Source organism: Alternaria conjuncta, assembly GCF_024043145.1.
Source record: "Alternaria conjuncta strain BMP 0040 chromosome Unknown scaffold_11, whole genome shotgun sequence".
NCBI classification, from domain to species: domain Eukaryota; kingdom Fungi; phylum Ascomycota; class Dothideomycetes; order Pleosporales; family Pleosporaceae; genus Alternaria; species Alternaria conjuncta.
In genome coordinates this window covers 995,482-1,015,858 of record NW_026250100.1, presented here as the reverse complement: position 1 = coordinate 1,015,858, position 20,377 = coordinate 995,482, and the positions used below count along the sequence as shown (strand labels likewise).

Here is a 20,377-nt window from a genome sequence, read left to right as displayed (position 1 = left end):
ATGCGATCTTGGCCAATGCCAGCCTCGTCTTCAGCCATAGATCCTCCTGAAATGTTCCACGGTACTGCGCGCTTGGCCCCTGCCGCAGCTGCTTTTTGCTCGTTAATCTGGGAACTCAAGATGCTCACCGCGTTCAGCTAACGCCAAATTGCTTCTTCGCCGCATGCTTTGCTCGCGCATCCTTCCAGGTGTACTATTCATCTGCGTGCCCCAACTGCCATTGGTGCAAGACGATGCGCCCACTTGAAGACCCTGCAGATGAATTGATGGCGTCTTCACAAGCGCGAGAGCTCTCAACGTCCGGCGGCCTCAGCTCTCCACAAGATCAACACGTCTAGGATGTCAGATTGCGCCCGCATCTTCGGAATTTGTTTTGATCTGACCCAAACAGCCGTTTCGCGCCGTCTTGCACATCTCTACTGATAGTCACTGCGAACTGTTTGGATGCCAATACCATCGTGAACCCACTGTCGCAAAAGAAGCGCGCCCCACCTTACATCGTCTGTATACCGATTTTCCAGGGAGCTCAGTTCTCTATTCTTGGCAACTATATACCCCACTCAGTATCCGTTAGCAGGTCGTCCGCCCTTTGTCGAATGAGAGTGGCTGGACTATACTCCGAGCAGCGTTTTCACGGTTGGCGCTACTCTGAACTGTAAGTGCTCAACGATATCGTGACCAAGAAGTCATAGATGGTAATCCATCACTCCCGTTTATCCAGCCTAGGGCATATCCATCGGCTATTGCACTCTTCCTAGCATATCTGCATGGATATCGAGTAGAGTAGAACTGCGAGAGCCCAACGCGGCATTCACATCCGCTTGCTTGCCTTGCAGATGCCTGTCGCCGTAATTGAAAACATCCTGGCCGCATGGAAAGAGGGAAACATGTTCCTACCCAGTCAAGTCAGGCCCAGCGCTCTCCAGCGACGTCCCTGGACAAGCTCCTGGCTACGAACTGGACCCTGAATAGTCCATCGTCAGCTCCAGATCGTGTACGCGTATTGTCACCAGTAGTCCCGCATAAATCGCAAGGTTCATACACAACACCTACGACATGAACAACACAAACCCATATCGCCGATCATTATCGTTTTACCAAAAACTAGCATACGTCACGTAAAAGCCGTTAAGCGACGTGGTTTGAGATCAGTTGTCCCGTGGCGCCACTAATTCCGAAGATATTCGGTGTCGAAAGAGCCGTGTTCTCGTAGGTTGATAGCCGATCTTAGCAAAGTCTAGTCGCTCTCACTTCCACGTTCGAACTACGGCAAACGCGCAAACTCCAGACTCCTGCTTACATTAGTTTTTTACGCCTCTCATTCCACATATGCCGTCTTGAGCTCAACCATTGATTGCAGGGTCTTTCAAGGGAGCTATTGACCCCTCCAGAAGCGAGGAGCAAGCTCCGGAATGAGGGTCTCTTACTCGAAACCCCGCTCCAAGCTGCATTATTGGTCAGAACGCCCCGGACCAACCACCCGTGAGGCGTCGACCGTTGCCGAGTAACCGTAGCATATCTGAGAAACAGGTCGCGCTAGGTTGTCCCGCCTCCCCGCGCTTACACTACACCCAAGTCAATCCACGTGGGAAGGAGCTGTTCATTGTAACCCTTTTCCTTTTGCTCCCGACCTCTCAGCACTGAGCGACCCTAGGATCATACCCAGCACTCTGTGGTCCACCGTGTAATGATTATGCGCCAGGTCCCCAACTCAACACAAGGTTCGCATTCGTGCGGGGCGGCTCTCCGCAGCGGTATCAATGCTTCATGAAGATCTCCAATCCTTCGAGCGCGCGCCATCTCACCTCTCAACAACGCTGGGGCATGGTTCTGCGAGATTCAATTACGCCATCTATGGACCCTTTGAAAGTTGTCATGATGCATGCCGGAAGAGGTCGGTATCCGGTTTGCAAGGGGTTGGGGTTGGTCAGCATTGCATCCCTTGAACAGTGGCAGATCTGGACCATCGTTGACCACAAGACATACGGACCATGGCGTAGGTCTGTCCTTTGTGTAGCTTACGCAATGCAAGGAAATGTAGCTGTCAATAATCGGTCAACTTCCACTGCAGTCACCGCGGTTTCGATGACCCATAGCATGTCTCCTGGTAGCGACGAAGCCGTCCGCTGTCAAACCATCGTATGATGCGCATCATAAATAATGCGAGTCGTGACCGCGCATCGCTGAGCTGAAACGCGCATCGACAACCCCATCAAGTTACACCTCCAAGATTCCGCCCCAAGCAACTGAAGCGAAAATCCACACCTTCTGCAAAGCTCAACAGTCACGCAGCATTCCTTCGCGATGTCAAGACTCAGCCTGACCTCATTACACCGAGCAAGAGGCCGACTCACAAGCATCATGACCGGCATAAGCGAGCGCAACGAGTCGTCCCTCTGACGTCTTCTACCGGGCGTCTCCTCCGTGTCACACATCACATCGCATCACATCCGCGGTCCAACCAACCCCCTTGTCATTGCTCGGTTGAGGCTTGCTCTCCTTGGTATCTTTTACACATGACACTCTTCCGCCTCATAGATTTCCTACCACCAACCCGCTCATATCCCCACTACAACCCGCGCACCCCCAATGCGAAAGCGAAAAACTTACGCGTTGCATCGGGACATCCGTTTCTTTCGCTTAATTACCGAACATCGAACGGAGAGTCTTTGCGATCCCGGGAACGTCGGTCCCCACTTGCATTGTTTGACGTTATCATCGCCGGGGGTATATAGTAGGCCCAATTGCTATTTCTATTCGTGGTCTGCTGCGACTCAAGATGCCGAGTCAGAATGCATGTCCCCCAACGCCCCCGAATTTCATGTGTGAGATGCCCGTCATTGCTACTGGAGATGGTGATGGTCTTTGGGTAAGGGTGGCGTACGCGAAAATCCACCTGCCGGATGGATTGTGTACCTTGTCACTTGGCTGTTGCGCGGGATGTTATGTTTTGTGGCATTGGTCGCGGGTGAAAGTTCCGCTGGGGAGATGGAGATCGGGTAGGTAGATGCGATTCGTTGGCGACTCCAATTACAACGTTCTGTATGGAATGATGCACTCCTACGTCGTAATTCGTAACTCTCAACAATATCTCTTCTAGCCCGGATTCAGAGCATGCTCCCGCACTCGTACAGTATCTCCTTTGCATGTTACCAGATAAACTCTTCGCTTAATCAATATTTCTCCGGAGCGCATCTCAATCCAGATCAGATCAGATCCAGAGCCAGGGTGTTGAAAGTAGATCTTCGGTTGTCGCGCGATATTCATGCACATGCACTCCTTCTCCTTTCGGAATTACAAAATGCTCAGGCCTGAGACATGACTTACCATGGTCAACCGAACTGGGCGGTACCCTGTCCCAACACAGGCCTAATTCTAGACTTTGTAATGATATCGCATACGCGACTTGCTGTCTACTGCAGACTACTCGAACGATCATGAAGTAGTGTATTCGCTTATCTCCAAGTCAAAGTGGTGACCTGGCGGCCTGAAATATGTATCCAAAGCAAGGAGACCGTAGTCATCTCGCGCATCACTAGTTCCTTCTCCTATAGAAATGGTCAAGTGATAAATTGGTCAGCACGGGCTGGAATAGACGCAGTAGTCAAGTGGTAAATGCTCCTCACGCGGAGTTCTCGCCGCTCACCATACCCATGGACATGCCCAGGTGTCATGTTGTTGTCAGAGCAAAGTACGCGGGGCTGAGCTGAATCTATGTACTAGAAGCAGGGAGCCCCATTGTTATTTCCTGCATAGACTAGTTTTCGCTTCTGTTGTAGAATGGGTAGGTGATGTGGAGGTAAATCGCGTACTCAGAGGCAGGGAGACCATGCCTATTTCCTGCATAGACTAGTTTCTGGTTTCTGTGTAAATGCGCATAGTAATGGTAATGGTTAATACGAAATCTAGATCGCGTACTTGGAAGCAGGGAGACCATGACTATTTCCTGCATAGACTAGTTTTCACATCTGTGAATTAGGTATAGTTGTAGTTGAAACGCGGAGATTGAGGCTGTACGCGCGCGCTATACAAAGTAGTGGTTGTCGGAACGGGGAAGTGCGCGGGGGGAGGCGAGGCGGGTTGGGCGAGGCCTTGATCATTAATCCGTAAAAGGGTTCTTGGGGTGCTTGGGCTTCTTGGGTTCTTACACCTTGACATGAACATTCGCATGGTACACCATGCGAGATGGCTTTCTCGGTCTTGAACGCCGATGCAGAGGTTTAGTGATCGTGAGGACGACCTCGGGACATGATGCTTTCATGAGGTTTGAATGAGATTTGGATGCGTGTTGTGGTTGTTGTTGGGCTTCAAGAGACGGGATGGAGTTGCATGAGTGTTGCTGTTGGGCTTCGAGGGACGGGATGGACTCGAAAGAGTGAGGCTGTTGAGCTTGAGACACGGGATGGCGATGGCGATAGGACGTCGTGGCAATGTGAAGTTTTGGGGGTGTTGGATATGCCCCCAGATTTCTGTTCGTGAGATTCCTCGTTCTACATCTACATCTGGGTGGATGGGGCAATGCTATAAGAGGGGAGGAAGGGGCTCTGAGTTCAAATGCGCGCCATCCACCCCGTTCTCATCTTCTCAAAGTATCCGCAAACGCCAGAACCTGGACAGGGATTGTGGATGGGATGTTCGTCCTACACAATGTACATTCTGTTTGACAGATGTATGGACTTTCTATATGATATTTCTGTAGCCGGTGTAGTATGTTGTTACAGTAAGTACTACTTTGTATGCTTAGGAATCTCGAAAGCTTGTGAAGCCAGATCTAGAAACGTACTTGCCATCCTCTTCCAACACCGGGTTTGTCAAGTGTGTTATCTACTTCTTCGATACGGGATATGTGGGGTTTCTATCTCACTCTCGTATCTTGCTTAGATATTGCAATCATTGTAGTATCCAGACATCCTGGCTCAACCCAAAGAGATCGGATTTGAGGTACCCAAACAAATACAATGCACATTTGACAATGTAGGTGTGGGCCGACTGACGGGCGTTGAAGCACTACGCGAATATGGGTAGGAGTCAAGATGAACAACACATCTAGTGCATGCACCCAAACATCAGTAACAGCAATGAACACACTCGTCATGGTCTATGAACTCGTCCATTACAAGGGTATGGGATATCTACAATAAAACTCAAGCCATGGACAAGACGCATAACGCCACTCGATGAACCGCATCAGCATTACTACAAGACTAACTCGCACCTGCTTTTCCGTACGCCCTACAAAAGACCCAGCTACTCGCTATCGTCATCGCCGATAATCTTCGCGTAGTCTTCCATAGAAGCGAAAGTGGGCAGGCTCTTGAGCTTTCTCTTCTTGCTCTTGCGGCCGTCCTTGTCCTTGTCTTCGTCTTTATCGTCGCCGAGGTTGAGTTCGACTGGAACGTCGGCGTCGCTGTCCATGAAGGCGTCTTCATCGTCGAGGTCGAAGTTCTCAAAGTCATCGTCATCGTCGTCTTGGTGCTGGCCACCGGCAGCCTCTTCTTCTTCCTCTTCCGCCATAGCCTCATCATCGTCGCTACCGAGGTTGAGTTCAACACCGCCGTCCATTCCTCCAGCTTCATCGTCGCTCATCATGTCGTCCATGTCGAAGTCGCTGAGGTCGTCATCGTCACCACCATCGCCTTCAACATCCGGACGACTCTTGACAAGCGCCTGCCAGATCTCATCATCATCGTCGCTTCCTTCATCGCTGTCGTCCTTGTTCTTATTCTTCTTCTTCGTCTTCCTGTCAGCTTGCTTGGCTTTGCCGGATTTCTCAAAATATGTGTGGAAGAAGACTTCATCGACACGGACATCGTCGACCTTGCGTCGCCAGAACTGCTCGGAATTGAGCGGGTCGTGCGTGCGGTCGCCGTCGCGGGCGGTGATGAGGTAAGACGCGGCCTTGGAAGTTCCAGACATAGGCTGCATGATCGACGAACCATGTATACCTGGTGCCTTGGTCTTTGCGTTGCGGAAGGAGAACTTGTCGAGGAAGTTCATGAGAGTGTAGATAGTCGGGTCAGGCTTCTCCTTGATGGGTTCCTGGTTGACAATCTTGGAGGCTAGGACGTGAACAGAAGGGTGGTAGTGGGCTTGTAGTGGCAGCAACTCCCATAGGCAAGACAGATCAGCATGCGCGTATTCTGGGTCTCGTTTCCGGGAGTCATAGGTCACTTGTGCAGGCTTCTCTTCCACTTTCTTAGTCGTTGGCTCCTTGTCCTCATCGACGTCCTCGTAGTGCTCATCGCCGCTATCATCGGCATGGTCTTCAGGCGTTGACAACATGGTCTTGATGGTCGGGAAGGTAGCTATCAGTTCGTTGACGAGGTACAGAACACCACAGATGAAAGGCGGCTCGTGCATGTGGATGATCTGGAGTAAGCGCTTGACGAAGGCCTTGACACGCTTGATACTGGTATCGGCCTTGAGCGAGCGGTACAGCAAGTTCAAGAACATGATGTGCTTTGAAGTTGTCATCAATCGTGGATCCAAAAGAGATTCGTACAAAGTCCTGTAGAAGCGATCTGCGGAGTAGTGCTTCGTTGCGGAGATCTGTTGAATGAGCGTCATGGCCTGTATGCTGGTGTTGAAGTTGGAAGAGTGCGTCACTTCAAAGATCATGTTCAACTGCTCCTCGAACTTTGCGTCGTCGGTTTTGGCGAATGGGAATGCGCGGTTGACACCTGTTAAGATGGCAGAGATCAGCTTCTCTCGCGACTCGTCCTCGACCTTGAAGGCCATGGTTGCCGCCTTTTCAGCCTTCTGCTTGGCCATCTTTCCAGGCTGACCACCACCTCCCTGAACGTGACCGTACTTGTTTATCCTCTTCTCTTCCTTCTCGTGCTCTTTCTGCTTCTTCAGCAGCCCGAGGAAGATGCTGAAGTAGATTTCTATAAGCTTGTTGGCGACCTCGGGCTCCTTCAAGCTGAGAACGGTCTGGTTGAGAGTAATGATGGCGTAGTATTTGGCAACGCCGCTCTGGTTCGGTCGGAAAATGAGATCGGATTCGATGGAGCTGATGATGACGTTCTTCATGAGCGGGTGGGTAATCTGGAGCTGGAGCAGCAGGTAAGACGCCCTTGACGCGACCTTCTTTTCCTTGTCTCCAAGCTTGTTGATGAGCAGGCGCAAGAGATTCTCTTCCTGTTCGGGCTTCTCCTTCAACAGCTCCCAGACATATGTGACGGCACGGTTGCGCGAGTATTCGACCTCGTCATTGGACCATGTTTCCAGGATCTTCAGCAGCTCAAAGTATTGTTTCTTCAGCCAGTCTTCGTATGCCCAGACGATCAGGTGTGTCTTCTCCAGAGCGCCCGGCAGCTTGTCGCCTGCTCTCCACTGTACATTCTTTCCTTGCAGTGCGGCGGTCAGGCCTGGCTGTCGCGCAAAAGCCTTGAGTTTTCGGTCTGGTGGCAGTAGAACGCCCTGACCCAGCAAATCCTTCAGCGCAGCCAAAGCCTGCATGGCAGCATTTCTGCTCTTCTTCTGCGATAGACCCATAAGCTGTCCGAAAGCCTTTTGCGTGTGCAGCGGCGACTCTTGAACCAACAAGGTCAACGCGGACACCTTATCCTCCATGGTACCAGACTCCATGACAGTCGACATGAACTTATGCGACGAGTCCTTGGCCAAGTGGGTAGTGGCATACTCGCTAGCCTCGGCGTCGAGGAGCTTGATGGCATATTCGTGGATGTTGTCGATGATGTAACGGGGCGGGATCGTGGGATTCTCGACGGTCGGGAGCGCTGGCAACTCTATCGCATGCCATTCCGGCTGCGGTTTGAGCAGCTATGCAAAGTTAGCAATGTGATGAGTTTTTCTTCTCTTGATAATGCGCACCAGCTGCGACCGCGGCTTCTTCGCGTCACCGTCTTTGCGCGTGTCTTTCTTGTCGTTGCGCGCGCCATGCTTCCTGTCGTTCTTCGCGCTCATCCGGTTCTTATCCGGAGAAGGCTTCTTGAAGCCATCCTTGGTCTCGGCATGGGTTCGCTTCTGCCCCATTTGGTTTGGTCGGTGTCGCGGAGGGTGGAGCTACAAGGTCCGTCAGAGAAGAAACTCTGACCGTCATGACCTTGAAAAGATTCCAGTCGCTCGCGAGAGCACTGAGTCGAGATTTTGGAGGCCTTGGCATCGGCGTTTTGTGTGGCTAACGGCTTGCGGACTAGCGCGGTGGAGCCTTCATCGTGGTGCATATTGCGACACAAATGCGGACTTTGGAAGCACCTCCGTGCGGCCATGCTGTGACTCAACTGGTTGCTTTGATTCAGGGTCTTTTACATCACACATCAATTCGGTCCTAACCTCGACATACCAAGAACACCACTTGGTATACGTCGTCACTACCAACACATCCCCCACCAACTACCCCGCCAGCTCGCATATGCTGGAGTAAGGCAAGCGCGCAAGGACCACGACTACCATTCCACATCATGGCTACCGAAGCTGGTGATGAGGATTCCAAAATATCCATCACACCTCTGCTCAAACGACTGTGGCATGAGTCACCGACGACCAAACCAACAGCCGACGAGATTGCAGCAGCCCTCTCCTTGATCTTCACAAACAGTCTATCCGAAGTTCAGACTGGAGCGCTGTTGACATGTCTCCACTTCACAGACCAAGACAGACAAGCAGAAGTATTGGCAAAATGCTCCAAGGCGATGCGCGACTATGCTACTGGTATTGACGTCAAGGGTCTTCAAGAACTCATCAGCCAACGGGGAAGGAAAGAGGGTTCCTACCAGGGAGGGTTGTGCGACATAGTCGGTACAGGAGGCGACTCGCACAACACTTTTAACATCAGCACTACCTCGTCCATCCTCGCCAGTGCCCTCCTCATGATCGCAAAGCATGGCAACAAAGCGTCGACATCACGCTCTGGTTCAGCAGATCTCCTGTCCTGCGCACCTCCTAAACCACCGGTCATCACCGCTATCGCACCAAAGACTATCTACGAAATCTACTCAAAGACAAACTACGCTTTCCTATTCGCCCCAATCTTCCACCCTGGAGCCAGACACGCTGCTTCCATCCGAAGGCAACTGGGCTGGCGCACCATCTTCAACCTTCTCGGACCACTAGCAAACCCGCTACACGACTTGATTGAAGCGCGAGTGCTAGGTGTAGCAAGAAAGGAGATTGGACCCGACTTCGCCGAGTCGCTGAAGCAATCTGGCTGCAGAAAGGGCATGATCATCTGCGGTGACGAGGAACTGGATGAGCTTTCTTGCGCTGGACCAACGCACTGCTGGCGGTTGGTCGAAGATCCCTCTACAGGGGAAACCAACATCAACTACTTCACTGTAACGCCAGCGGACTTCGGACTACCCGAGCACCCACTGAGCGAAGTCAGCCCCGGACAATCGCCCGAACAGAACGCCCAGATTCTGATGAAGATTCTGATGGGTGAGGTTCCACCGGATGACCCGATCCTACACTTCGTCTACATTAACACCGCGGCGTTGTTCGTTATCAGTGGTATCTGCGATGCTGATACAAGCGACATGGGCGAAGGTGATGATGGAAACGTCATCAAGGAAGTTGGCCCTGGAGGTGGACGCTGGAAAGAGGGTGTCCGGAGAGCCAAGTGGGCAATCTCGAGTGGAGCGGCGTACAGCGAGTGGCAAAAGTTCGTCGAAGTCACGAACAAGGTAGCATAGATCATGTTACGTAGGTTTCGACACGACTGTGTATTCCAGAATTTCATCGTGAAGGTATTCCATGGCTTCTATCAAGTATGCGCTTCCATCTACAAGTCATAAAACCTCACATCTCGCCCTATCGGCTACTTGAATGCCCTACTTCGTTCCTGTTATTCACCTTCTCCTTCTTACTCCGTCCACCAGCCACCAAATATCTGACCTAGTAAAGCCCCATTTTGGCCTTTCTAGTATAAATGTCTGATCGTTTATGGTCGGGTTTTTCCCTTTTACGACAATCCGCAGCGTCTGGAGCTTCTTTGCAATCATATCAACATGCTCGAGCGTCTCCACTAGACGGTTGGCCATGTCGATATCCTTATAGTAATATGACCATACGAAGGTCAATCGTCGCAAGTTAATTACGTGTGTAGCGATGAAGGAAAGAGCCCGGTAGTCTCCCTCTGGTCCTTGCCCCGACGAGATAGTAATTGATGTCATGTGTGCCAATGTCGAAGGGAGAAGGCGCAGCCAGAACAACGTATCTGGCCATTGGACGCGAGGAGGTAACGCGAAAGGAATCTGAGGGAAGGGCCTCAATGTCAGCACATCGTCGAAATCGATCTCAGTGCGTCCAAACATCAGATCCAGAAGCTCAGATCGGATCTCCTTATTCACGCCAAGTATGCTCATCTCCGTTAGGTACCAGTAATTGAAAGCATTTACCCAAACATCTTGGTCATCCGATGAATCGTCACCGTCACCGTCATTGGGCTTAACCAGGCAAGCACGCATGCCCTCCATATTCCGTTGCCTGCAGGAGAACTGCAAGTTCTTAATCTTCCGGCGCACTTGGAATACCCCGTTGCTTGCGTGCCGCATTCTTGGATGCTTGCTATTGGAATCGTGGGTGAAGTGTGACGCGTAGGAGCAATCGTTGCACCAGTAGCCAGGGCAGTCGATCCAGACGTAGCCTCCGACAGGGAAGCCGAGGTGAGAGTACACCATATCGCGTACTTCGGCAGGAAGACGAGAGAAGAAATCCGGGGACGCATTCGTAGACATATCCGTAGACGCATTCGTAGACGCGACGATGGGCGGCGGCGACGAGGGCAACATTAGATCCGGCTTGGTCATAGATCGTAGTATTGGTGGCATAAATGAAGAGACGAGGACGCGAAGGTGCTGTAGCATTGCACTGAAGAGCAAGTGAGCACAGGTGTTGACGATTGGGTGCGAAAGATCAGGAAGTGCCTAACTTATGGCTGAGTTTATGAGAGCACGCGGGCGAGCACGGGCTATTACTGCCTATCAAGGTTTATCCACAACTCGTGCAGGCAAGAAAGCCCGCACGGTCTGCGGGAGATCTCGTTGGCCATGGGAGCGCCAAGTTTGAGTCATTCGTCTACTTCTCACCCCGTGAAGGTTATTTGCTTGACACTCACACTTTCTACAAGCTAAAAGATATGCAGATAAACCGGATGACTTCTGTATTGTAATCTTGATGGAGAAACAAAACCCAGATGCCTTTGTATTCGCTGTATGCAGCCACCGCAATCGCTAAACTCCGTCTCATAGACGTCTACGGCGCCTTGGAAGTATCCGAAAATACTCCATAGCTATCTCAGCCTCATAACGCTCCGAGCGAGTTTCTTCCTCATTCCTAAGTTCGTCCAGAATCTGCCAAACTTCAAGCACAACCGCACCCCATTGGGGTTTGTCTAAAACCACAATCTCCTTCTTCCATTTTTTCTCAGAAAAGCCAAAACGACTCGTCAACAGAATTCGTACTCTCTCGAGCTTTTTTGCGGTCACTGTGAACTCCCGAATCGTCTGTACCAGCGCCATGATGCCTTCGGTAGACATCCGGTAACACGAGCCTTCCCACGTACTGTAAGTCAGACACCGCATATTGATAGCGTGCCTAGCGATGAACTGAAGAGATTGGCAGTCTTCTTTCCATGCGTACTCGCGCCCTGTATGGCCGTGACAACTGCCAAGTAGAATGATGGACGTCATATGTGTTAGTGTCGAAGGAATTAGGCCTAAGCAACTTGGTTCGATCGCGCAACGGGGCCGACAGCTGTCGTCGAACTGGAAGGCAGTGTCGTCTGTCAAGGGCCCATAGAACTCTACGTCATTCTTTCCAAACACCAGGTACATGAGCTCCGTCCTAAGTCTCTTGTCTACCCTGAGTAGACTTAGCTCCATTATCTGAGTACGATATAATTGACGGGGCTTGAGTTCGATATGAGCCGACATGCCCTTGCTTGGATAACAGTCATCAAATCGCACCTTCGCAATCTTGTGACGCACTTCGATGTTACATTCGTCTTCATGGGCCCTTTTCGGACACTTCCAAAATTTGTGTCGGACAGCCTTTCTGCGATAAGGGTATTCGTCACAGTTAATCCATATATGTCCTCCAACGGGGTACCCAAGATACGAGAAGATGATTTGACGGAGTTCGGGAGGAAGACAGAATAGAATGTTCGAGGACGTGTTCGAAGGTATGCTGTTGGACGGTGTCGAGGGCGCGGCCATGATTGAAGTGGCTCCTGGTGATAGTTCTGGTGGCATAGCGGGCGGATGTCAAAACTGATGCGCGTGTAAGACTACAGCGGTTGGATTCTCCTAGTGTTGAGGAGAAATAGACTGTCGAGCGACCAGGCAAGGAAGCGTAAATCCCACGGCTTATATGCATGGGCACAGGTACAGGCTACTGCGGCCTACTGTTCATAACTCCCAATTCTGCAGGCAACAACAGGCACTCCTTGATGGTCCGTGAGAGCTTACGGCGAATTCGCAATGACAGAGACGTGTTTCACTACCAGCCCTTCCTGGCTCAGCTTGCCACTGTCGACCGTCTGTTCATGCGCGAAGCATGTGAGTACGGAAGCCGGATGTGTGATAAGTTTGCAGCCAAGGAAAGTATCCGGATGGAAGAATGTTATCGCGAACACAAGACTAGGCGAATTCAAGAGCGATGGAGCCTACCGTAGAATAGCCGAAAGCACTTTCTGGGCTTTTTGCTCTCAGTAATCGCATAAGTTCTTATACCAAAGATGATCGCCAAGTAGCGCATACGATGCATCGCGGCAAACGTTTCTGTGACCAATGTTGATGCTATACCTCGACGTCCGTTGGCTGGCTCCGCCTGTCGAACCATGGTACGGTACATCACTTGTGAGTCAAGTCGAAAGTACAGACTCTTCACATCACATATAAAAATGCTAAACAAATTCTTCACTTGACATTTTTCAGCTGTGAACATTCGAACAATATGTCTATCTTCACCCCCACTTACCATACTACTCACCAAATGAGCTGCATCATCCCGTACGACCCAGACCTGAACGAGGCAATAGGCTTCACCCCCGCCGTTGTCAAACGATGGAAGCGCCTCTTGGCTACGCGACGAGTCTTCAGTGCGCGTGCTCTATCCATGGAAGAAAAAGTCAAGGAGGCGACGACGGAAATGTGGCGGTTGAACCGACCTGGAGACCCGGATTTTCCGTATGCTTGCAGGATAAGGAGGACCTACCAATGGATGCTTCAATGTTTAAAGCGGCAGCTATCCATGTGCATCAAGTAAGGCTGAAGTGAGAAGTTACCGCATGGAGACCATGGAACTAATACTATCGCAGAGCTATTCGTTCGATGATGGGAAACGCCGGTCTCCCTAGATATGCTTATAGCAGTTGTCGCTCGCTCACATCAAGAGTCAATGCTCTACCGAAAGAACTCCAGGACCTCGTTTTCGATCACTTGCTCGGTGGCACGCATAAGCTTCATGTGCGTGATTACACATTTGAGCCATATGTGCTTTATCGCCAGGATAGGGTGAGCCTGCAGGATGGTATACAATCCCACATCAACTTGGAAGTTCAGTGGGGTGAACGTATGGCCAGAGAACGCACCCAAGGAACCGTCAGCCAATGTCCCACCTTTTGGAAGGAATGTAGCCTGCATGATCAGATACTGAGGTTAGCATGGGCGAGGATAGACTCAGTAGCAGTAGAGCAGGACCATCGAAGAACCGGAAACCTTGAGCTGCCGTACCCGGTTTTCGACACGCCGCACTTGATGAGGCATAAATATGCGCATCCGGAAATGGTAGCCGCTCTCGTAGAGCGAGCGAGATACAAAATTGCAAGGGAGACAGCGCGTACGATCTTTGTCGATTCCAACGCACTGTTCCACTTCGGTACAGCACACTCACACGCTTTCGGTGTACCCCTCGCAGGTTTCTACAGCACAGTGCATCTTACCATTTGGCCGGGCCATATATTGGGACGCATTCGGTACAATCGCAAGAAGATGCATGAGAAAGATTGGGAAGCGATCCCGGTACACTTACGGTATATAATGCTTACAGCGGCGGAGCCCATGGAGAGGTATGGTGGACGCTTGTGCATCAGGGCCTCCCCCCCACGTTGGGATTACTTACCAGGAACTTTCGACACGGAGCGGTACAAAGCTATATTTGAAAAGGTTATTGAGGAGTTGGAAAGCCGAAAGATGGCTATGATAGACTTCTGTTGGATGTAGCCAGTGAAACAGAAGCCAATGAGGCTCTACTAAGTCGATCTGGTTTTCCATAGGGCCATTATTCGCTCATGAGAGGTATACACGTGCGGTTGAGTGCAAATTCAAAGGCTTTCGCAAATTCGGTCTGAGATATGAGGGGATGTAAATGTTTTGAGAATTGAACAGCGGTAGCTGGCCTGGTGAGCTGGCCTGAGCTGATTCGTGCCCTGTGGGTTGATTGTAGCCTCCTCGCATCTTGATGGTCTTCATCTGTAAGACATGGTAGTCAGCGAGGTCATCCGCAAAGCCTCTTCTGAGATGACCGTATCAGCGCCACCATGCCCATAAATGGTGGATCACTAATTGTGTCGGGCGCCTGGAGGAGACAGTATATCGGGGACTGCGCCCTGTGAGGCGTCTTTTCTTCGTGAGACGGTTGCAAACGTGTTGAAGGCCTGGTGAGGTTGAGGTGTGACGACCCGGCACCTTCTCCGCTTGGGGCTTGGCACTCCCATCCAGCAAGCGCGTCAACACAACAATTGCTGGCTGCGAGAACTTTCAGTTGCGGACCACCGAAGATACGAGAAAACCAACGTCCTCAACAATCGTCCCACCGTCCCGATCGCAACGTCCCGCTCGCATCACCACCCTTTTCGCATGAAATCAGAAATGAGCCTCAGGCCAGACCGGCTCGGGTCCCGTTTTCGGATCCAGGCCCCTTGCTCAGCCCGCGCTTTACGAAGGCGCACGGCCGCCGAGGTGGCATCACACACAAGACAGCGAATCTTCTCGACACGAGGTCACGCCGACAAGACAACTAATTTTAGGAGCTAACTTCATTGGACGCGTAATTAGTCTTGCCAACAACAACGCGACGATTTTGCACCTGCGGCATACTAACCTGTCGTGGTGTGTTTCTGGGGCCTAGCGTTTGCGGCACGGTATCGATTATGTATCAGTATAGCGAGGTCGGCGCGCATGTGCGCGTGGTTGGAAACATGGTTGGGAAAGCAACGCGTGGTTGGTGGTGCGCCGTTTGACGTTTGACGTTCGACGGGCGCGCATGAGGCCGCATGCTGCATGGGCAAAAAACGATGGAAAGTGGAGGATGTGTCAGGGTAACAGGCCATTGGCTGGGGAAATGACGACAAGATGTGCATTGTTCCTATAGGAACATGGTTTGTTTGGTGGAACCACACGGGCTGGAAGAAGCGAATTGGTTCCTGAAACCCGGGGCATGGCTGGGAAAATCTCGAGGCACAGTGCCCGACCGCAAGCGCCTGAGGCTGACCACCCGAGTCGGCGCCACGGAATACAAGCTCCCATCTTGACTCTCACCGCAGCGACGTTCAGGCATCCATGTCTAAGACGTTTATAAGATCGCCATCTGGATGCCTGGAAGCAGAAGACCATTGAATGAAAAAATCTCCGCCCACATCACGAACACGAAACATCCTCGCCACGGAGGGTTCTATAATTGGCTGTGGAGAACCGCTAAGGCCATGTCAGGTCGACAGTTCGCCTGTTCCGGGATAGCATGGGGCTCGCGTTAGGGCTGGTTGCCGGGTCAAAGTGGCGCTCCAGGGCCAGGGTTAGCTCCGATGCTTGTTTCTTGGGTGCGGGTGAAATGGCAGCAGAGGCAATAAAAGGAGGACGCGTCTCGCGCAAAGCTTGAAGTTTGTTTCTCATCTCGCATCACTCAATCACTACTCGCATCGTCTTCATCGCATCCTCACGACTTGATATATCTTCAGTCAAAGACTATCGTTTAGAGAGATCAATCGTTTCCAAACAAACAACACACAACCGTCAATATGCGCGCCTCCATCTTCGTCTCCGCTGTTGCTTTCGCCGTTGCGTCGGCTCAGGTATGTTCATCATCATTTCACGATCCGTGCAGAACAGATCACTGATTTTCATCTAGGACTCTTCCTCTGCCCCTTCATCGTCCATCGACCCGGCTCCCCAGACCACCTACCTCACCCAGACCAACTCTCTCGGTGTCGTTACTGGCATGCCCGCTGCTGATACTTCCATCGCTACTCAGCCCGATGCCGTAACCAGCCAGCCCGCTGCCGTTACCACTCAGCCAGTACCCGCTGACATCCCCGCTGTCGGCCCTGGTGTCCACACTCTTACCCTCGCTGGAACCGGCACTGGCTCCATGGTCAACTCCACCCGCACTGTTACCGTCAGCGCCAACAACAGCACCACTGTTGCTCTTGTTGCCTCGCCCACTGCTTCCGATGCTGATGCTACCGGCAGCGGCAGCGACGCATCTGGCACCGGTGCCGACGCTACTGGCACTGATGCTGATGCCACTGGCACTGGCGCCGATGGTGCTGACGCCACCGGTGCTGCCGTCAATGTCAAGGCTGCCGCTGGTAGCATCGTTGGCTTCGGTGCCTTCATGGCCGCGTTCTTGTGAACGCTCCCCACACCAATTGTTTTGTCGTTTTAGCTTCGAGAGTTTATTTTTATGAGGATAGCGGTCCTTGAGATACCTTGGGTTTTGCATTAGCATTGCGTTACACACCTGCATCGCAATACCATGGGCGTCGGCACTGGCATGTGTCTTTGACGGGAATAATGTCTGTTTAGTTTAGTCATGGCTTGGATGAAACCAATGGTCATGAGGTTGGTAGTACTCTTTTTTGTGTACTGGATGGGAAAATATATCAAACATTCATACTCAAAACACTTCTTCCATGCTTGCGATGTTTTCTTGTCGAGTATACAAAGTCTAACTTTCAACTTAAGGTTCATCGAACTACAAACGTAAAAATATTGACCGACCTCGGCACACCTCAAAGTTTGGCACCTGCACACCCCGCCAACCACTCCTCCCAATCAAACTAAAACATGACAGCCACCCCATTCCCCAGACACATCCCTTCAATCCCCTACAGCGATCCCCCAAGTCGCCTCCAAACGCTCGACATCTGGCTCCCCGAACCCCAGGAAGCCACATCCAAACCCAGCAACAATGCGCCATGGCTAATCTACATCCACGGCGGTGCCTGGCGCGACCCCCTCATTGAAGCCCCTAGCTTCACACCCACCATCACCCACCTCGTCGCCTCGCACGCCTCTACTCTGGCCAAAATCGGCGGAATCGCAAGTCTGAATTACAGACTCTCGCCATACCCCGACCACGCGACGCAACCAAGTGCGCCCAACGACCCAGAGCGCTCAGCCAGACACCCGCAACACATCCGCGACGTCGCCCGCGGAATCCAGTATCTCCAGCGCGAATACAACGTCAAGCGATGGATAGGAATAGGCCATTCCTGCGGCGCAACCCTACTATGCCAACTCCTTTCCGGTATAGGACTTACACCCGACCTTGCCCCTTCGCCGGCTCCTGAAGCCATGATCTTGATATCAGGTATATACAGTCTACCGCTCATGATACGGAACCACCTCCCGCCTACGACACCAGAATACATCTCGAAAATTTACAAAGAGTTTGTGAGGGGCGCTTTTGGTGAGAGGTCAGGGTACATCGAGTGGCAGGCTGTGTCGCCTGTTGCGGGGGGATATAATAAAGAGCAGTGGCCAGAGGGGAAGCTGCTGATGCTATGTCATAGCTATGAGGATGAGTTGGTGGAGAGGGCGCAGAGGGATGTTATGTGTGTTACGCTGGATAGGGAGGGGTGGAATATCGTTATGGAAGTAGGGGATGATGAAGATGAGGTTAAAGAGGAGGGGAGAAGAGTGGTGAATGTAAGGGATTTGAAGGGTGGGCATGATTGGATTTGGGAGGATGGGAAGCAGATTGCGGTTTTGGCTGCTGAGGCTGTAGAGCGGTTAGTTTAGATTGCGGGATGAAGGTTGAGGTGAAAGTGTAGTTAAGTTCGCTATTCCCTATAGACATGCGAAAAGTGGAGTTCCAAAGTGGAAGAAGAGAGAAGACTCCGCGAATGATGCTTGCTTTTGGGTGGTATCCCATATCCAATAACCCCGACGCGGTCGCTTGCGGCTCGTTGCTATTTATACAGCGTGGTATAATGTACAGTCGTATCCCGTTCCTATCCCATCGTCTCTCATACAAGGTCGCTGACTACCTCTTGCTCAGCCTCTCGTCCATGACCCTGTTGATCTCGTTGTGCATCTGGTTGGATCCGCTCTCAGCATCATTCAGCTTACTTTGGAGCTCTTGAACCTTCTTGCTGCTTCCGCCCTCGACCATCTTCGATGCTTGCGCCTTTGCTTGGGAAGCGTTGACGTTGCCGTATACTGCCATGGCGCTTGCAATCATGCCGCTCATATCGCCGACGTTGCCGGGAACGACAATGCTTGTGCCCTCCTTAGCCAAGTTGCCGAATGCGTCAACGTACTTCTCAGCAACAGAAAGCGAGATGGCGTTTTGTGCTGCGCCGCCACCTTGGGAGATGGATCGCGCAACTGCGTCGATTCCGTTGGCAGTCGCAGTAGCCTTGAGCAAGATAGCCTCAGCCTCTCCGTTGGCCATGTTGATCTGCTCAGCCCTCAAGGCCTCGGAAGCCAGGATAACCGACTGCTTCTTTCCCTCAGCGATGTTGATAGCAGATTGTCTCTGACCTTCTGATTCCAGAATCTCAGCTCGCTTCGACCGTTCGGCGGTGACTTGGCGGTGCATGGCTTCGACAACGGGTTCGGGTGCGTGGATGTCACGGATCTCGTATCGCAGGCAGGTGACACCCCAGTCTTGTGCTGCCTCATTGATCGCAGCGGTGATGTTGGCGTTCAGGTTGGCGCGTTCTTTGAGGACGTGGTCGAGGGAGAGTTGACCGATTTCGGAGCGCATCGTGGTTTGTGCCAGTTGGGAGATGGCGTACTCTGCGTCTTCTACACCGTAACTATGGGCTGTCAGCATCCTCGCTACACGCAAACATGTGACATGCTCACCTCGCCTTGTATGCGTCAAAGACCCTGGTGTACAGAACACCATCCAGCTCCAATGTGACATTGTCGGCGGTGATGGCGCTCTGGCTGGGGATTTCGAGGGCGTTTTCCTTGAGGCTCTTGACGTAGGCTATCCTATCAATGAAGGGTACCAAGATGGCAAGACCAGGCTCCAGTATGCGGTTGAACTTTCCCATGCGCTCTACAATCCATGCTGTTTGCTGTGGCACGAACCGGATGATTGTATTTGCAGGCCGACGGTTCTGTGTTGAGAAGTACGAAGGAACGCCACCCGACTTGGAGCCGGTTTGGAAGGCAAAGATGTTGGTCGGGTCTGAGGCGGAATGCGAGTTGAGTTGCGAGAAGCTGCGGGCGGAGGATGTTGTCAAAGCAGCAGCGAGCGGCGATATCCTTGAGGTTGCGAGTGGTCTTGAGCTTCGCAATAGTCCGGAAGCCGTAGTGGCTGCCAGCCGTGTGCGCGACGCCATTATGGTGAGATTGGGTGCAAGCGATGATGATGTCGGACACGCGAAGCTCCAGAGTCATCGGCGAATCTGGCAGCCATCTCCGACCGCCGCATTATGTAATCCGCCTGTTCCTTCTCCAGAGATGCTCCCCGGGGCCTTCCACGCTTCCAACATCTCGCCTTCGACATTCTACTGCAAACCCTCCAGCTATCTTAAAGTCAATCCAAATGCGAACTGACGCGTTTGATAATACATCTGGAACCAGTCTCTGTTCTCGAAAGCTTGAGAATGTATCTTCACACCTTGGTCGATGGATAGAACCTTCAGGCTTGCACGAGCGAAAGGAATACATGCCTAGGTAAGTTCACCATACGTCATCCTCTTAGATGGATAGCCGCGTTTGTATGCGCTCCTTGTTGATAACGCTTTCCTTCTTTCCGAGACTCTCACTTTCACTCCTGCACACAGAAGCGCACAGGGCCCGTGCTTCCATCGCACTTTCCTCCTCTGTCATGTTTGCCTTGACCTTCTCACCTCCACTTTCGCACTGACAGCTTCCCCGCCACAACTCAAAACACTCAACACATCAGCGGTTCAAGTAACGCAAGATGCCGCCGCAGCGATCTCAAAAAGTCGCTCCTCGCCATGGTCTGAATGGCAAGCCCAAAAGACCAGCCCGTGGCCAACGCGGTTATCGCAAACACAAAAGCGGTCTGCTCAACGTCGAGCCCATTGGTTCGGAAGTCGCCTTGTAGGATATACCATATCCGTAGGTACACACAATGACACTGACCTTCGACCTAGGGCAAACAGAAACTCACTAGAATCCCCCCTCCTTCGCCTACCTGCTGAGATTCG

The 20,377-nt window shown here is 51.9% G+C and overlaps 5 protein-coding genes across 5 annotated transcripts; 3 read left to right on the top strand and 2 right to left on the bottom strand.

Moving 5' to 3' along the window:
- Positions 1–5,247: 5,247 nt before the first annotated feature.
- Positions 5,248–7,998, bottom strand: J4E85_007876 (uncharacterized protein; the record flags this gene model as incomplete). The annotated part of the gene is made up of 2 exons (XM_051472106.1): positions 5,248–7,785; positions 7,837–7,998. The coding sequence occupies 2 exons, from the start codon at positions 7,996–7,998 to the stop codon at positions 5,248–5,250; spliced, it is 2,700 nt and encodes an 899-aa protein (XP_051324303.1).
- A 428-nt stretch (positions 7,999–8,426) lies between these two features.
- J4E85_007875 (uncharacterized protein) lies at positions 8,427–9,656 on the top strand (the record flags this gene model as incomplete). The annotated part of the gene is made up of 1 exon (XM_051472105.1): positions 8,427–9,656. One exon carries the CDS (start codon positions 8,427–8,429, stop codon positions 9,654–9,656), a length of 1,230 nt encoding a protein of 409 aa, XP_051324302.1.
- Positions 9,657–15,979: 6,323 nt separating this feature from the next.
- Positions 15,980–16,593, top strand: J4E85_007874 (uncharacterized protein; the record flags this gene model as incomplete). Its single annotated transcript, XM_051472104.1, has 2 exons — positions 15,980–16,033; positions 16,090–16,593. The coding sequence occupies 2 exons, from the start codon at positions 15,980–15,982 to the stop codon at positions 16,591–16,593; spliced, it is 558 nt and encodes a 185-aa protein (XP_051324301.1).
- A 434-nt stretch (positions 16,594–17,027) lies between these two features.
- Positions 17,028–17,984, top strand: J4E85_007873 (uncharacterized protein; the record flags this gene model as incomplete). The annotated part of the gene is made up of 1 exon (XM_051472103.1): positions 17,028–17,984. The coding sequence occupies one exon, from the start codon at positions 17,028–17,030 to the stop codon at positions 17,982–17,984; it is 957 nt and encodes a 318-aa protein (XP_051324300.1).
- A 244-nt stretch (positions 17,985–18,228) lies between these two features.
- On the bottom strand, positions 18,229–19,540 carry J4E85_007872 (uncharacterized protein; the record flags this gene model as incomplete). The annotated part of the gene is made up of 2 exons (XM_051472102.1): positions 18,229–19,006; positions 19,056–19,540. 2 exons carry the CDS (start codon positions 19,538–19,540, stop codon positions 18,229–18,231), a joined length of 1,263 nt encoding a protein of 420 aa, XP_051324299.1.
- Between the last annotated feature and the right edge of the window lie 837 nt (positions 19,541–20,377).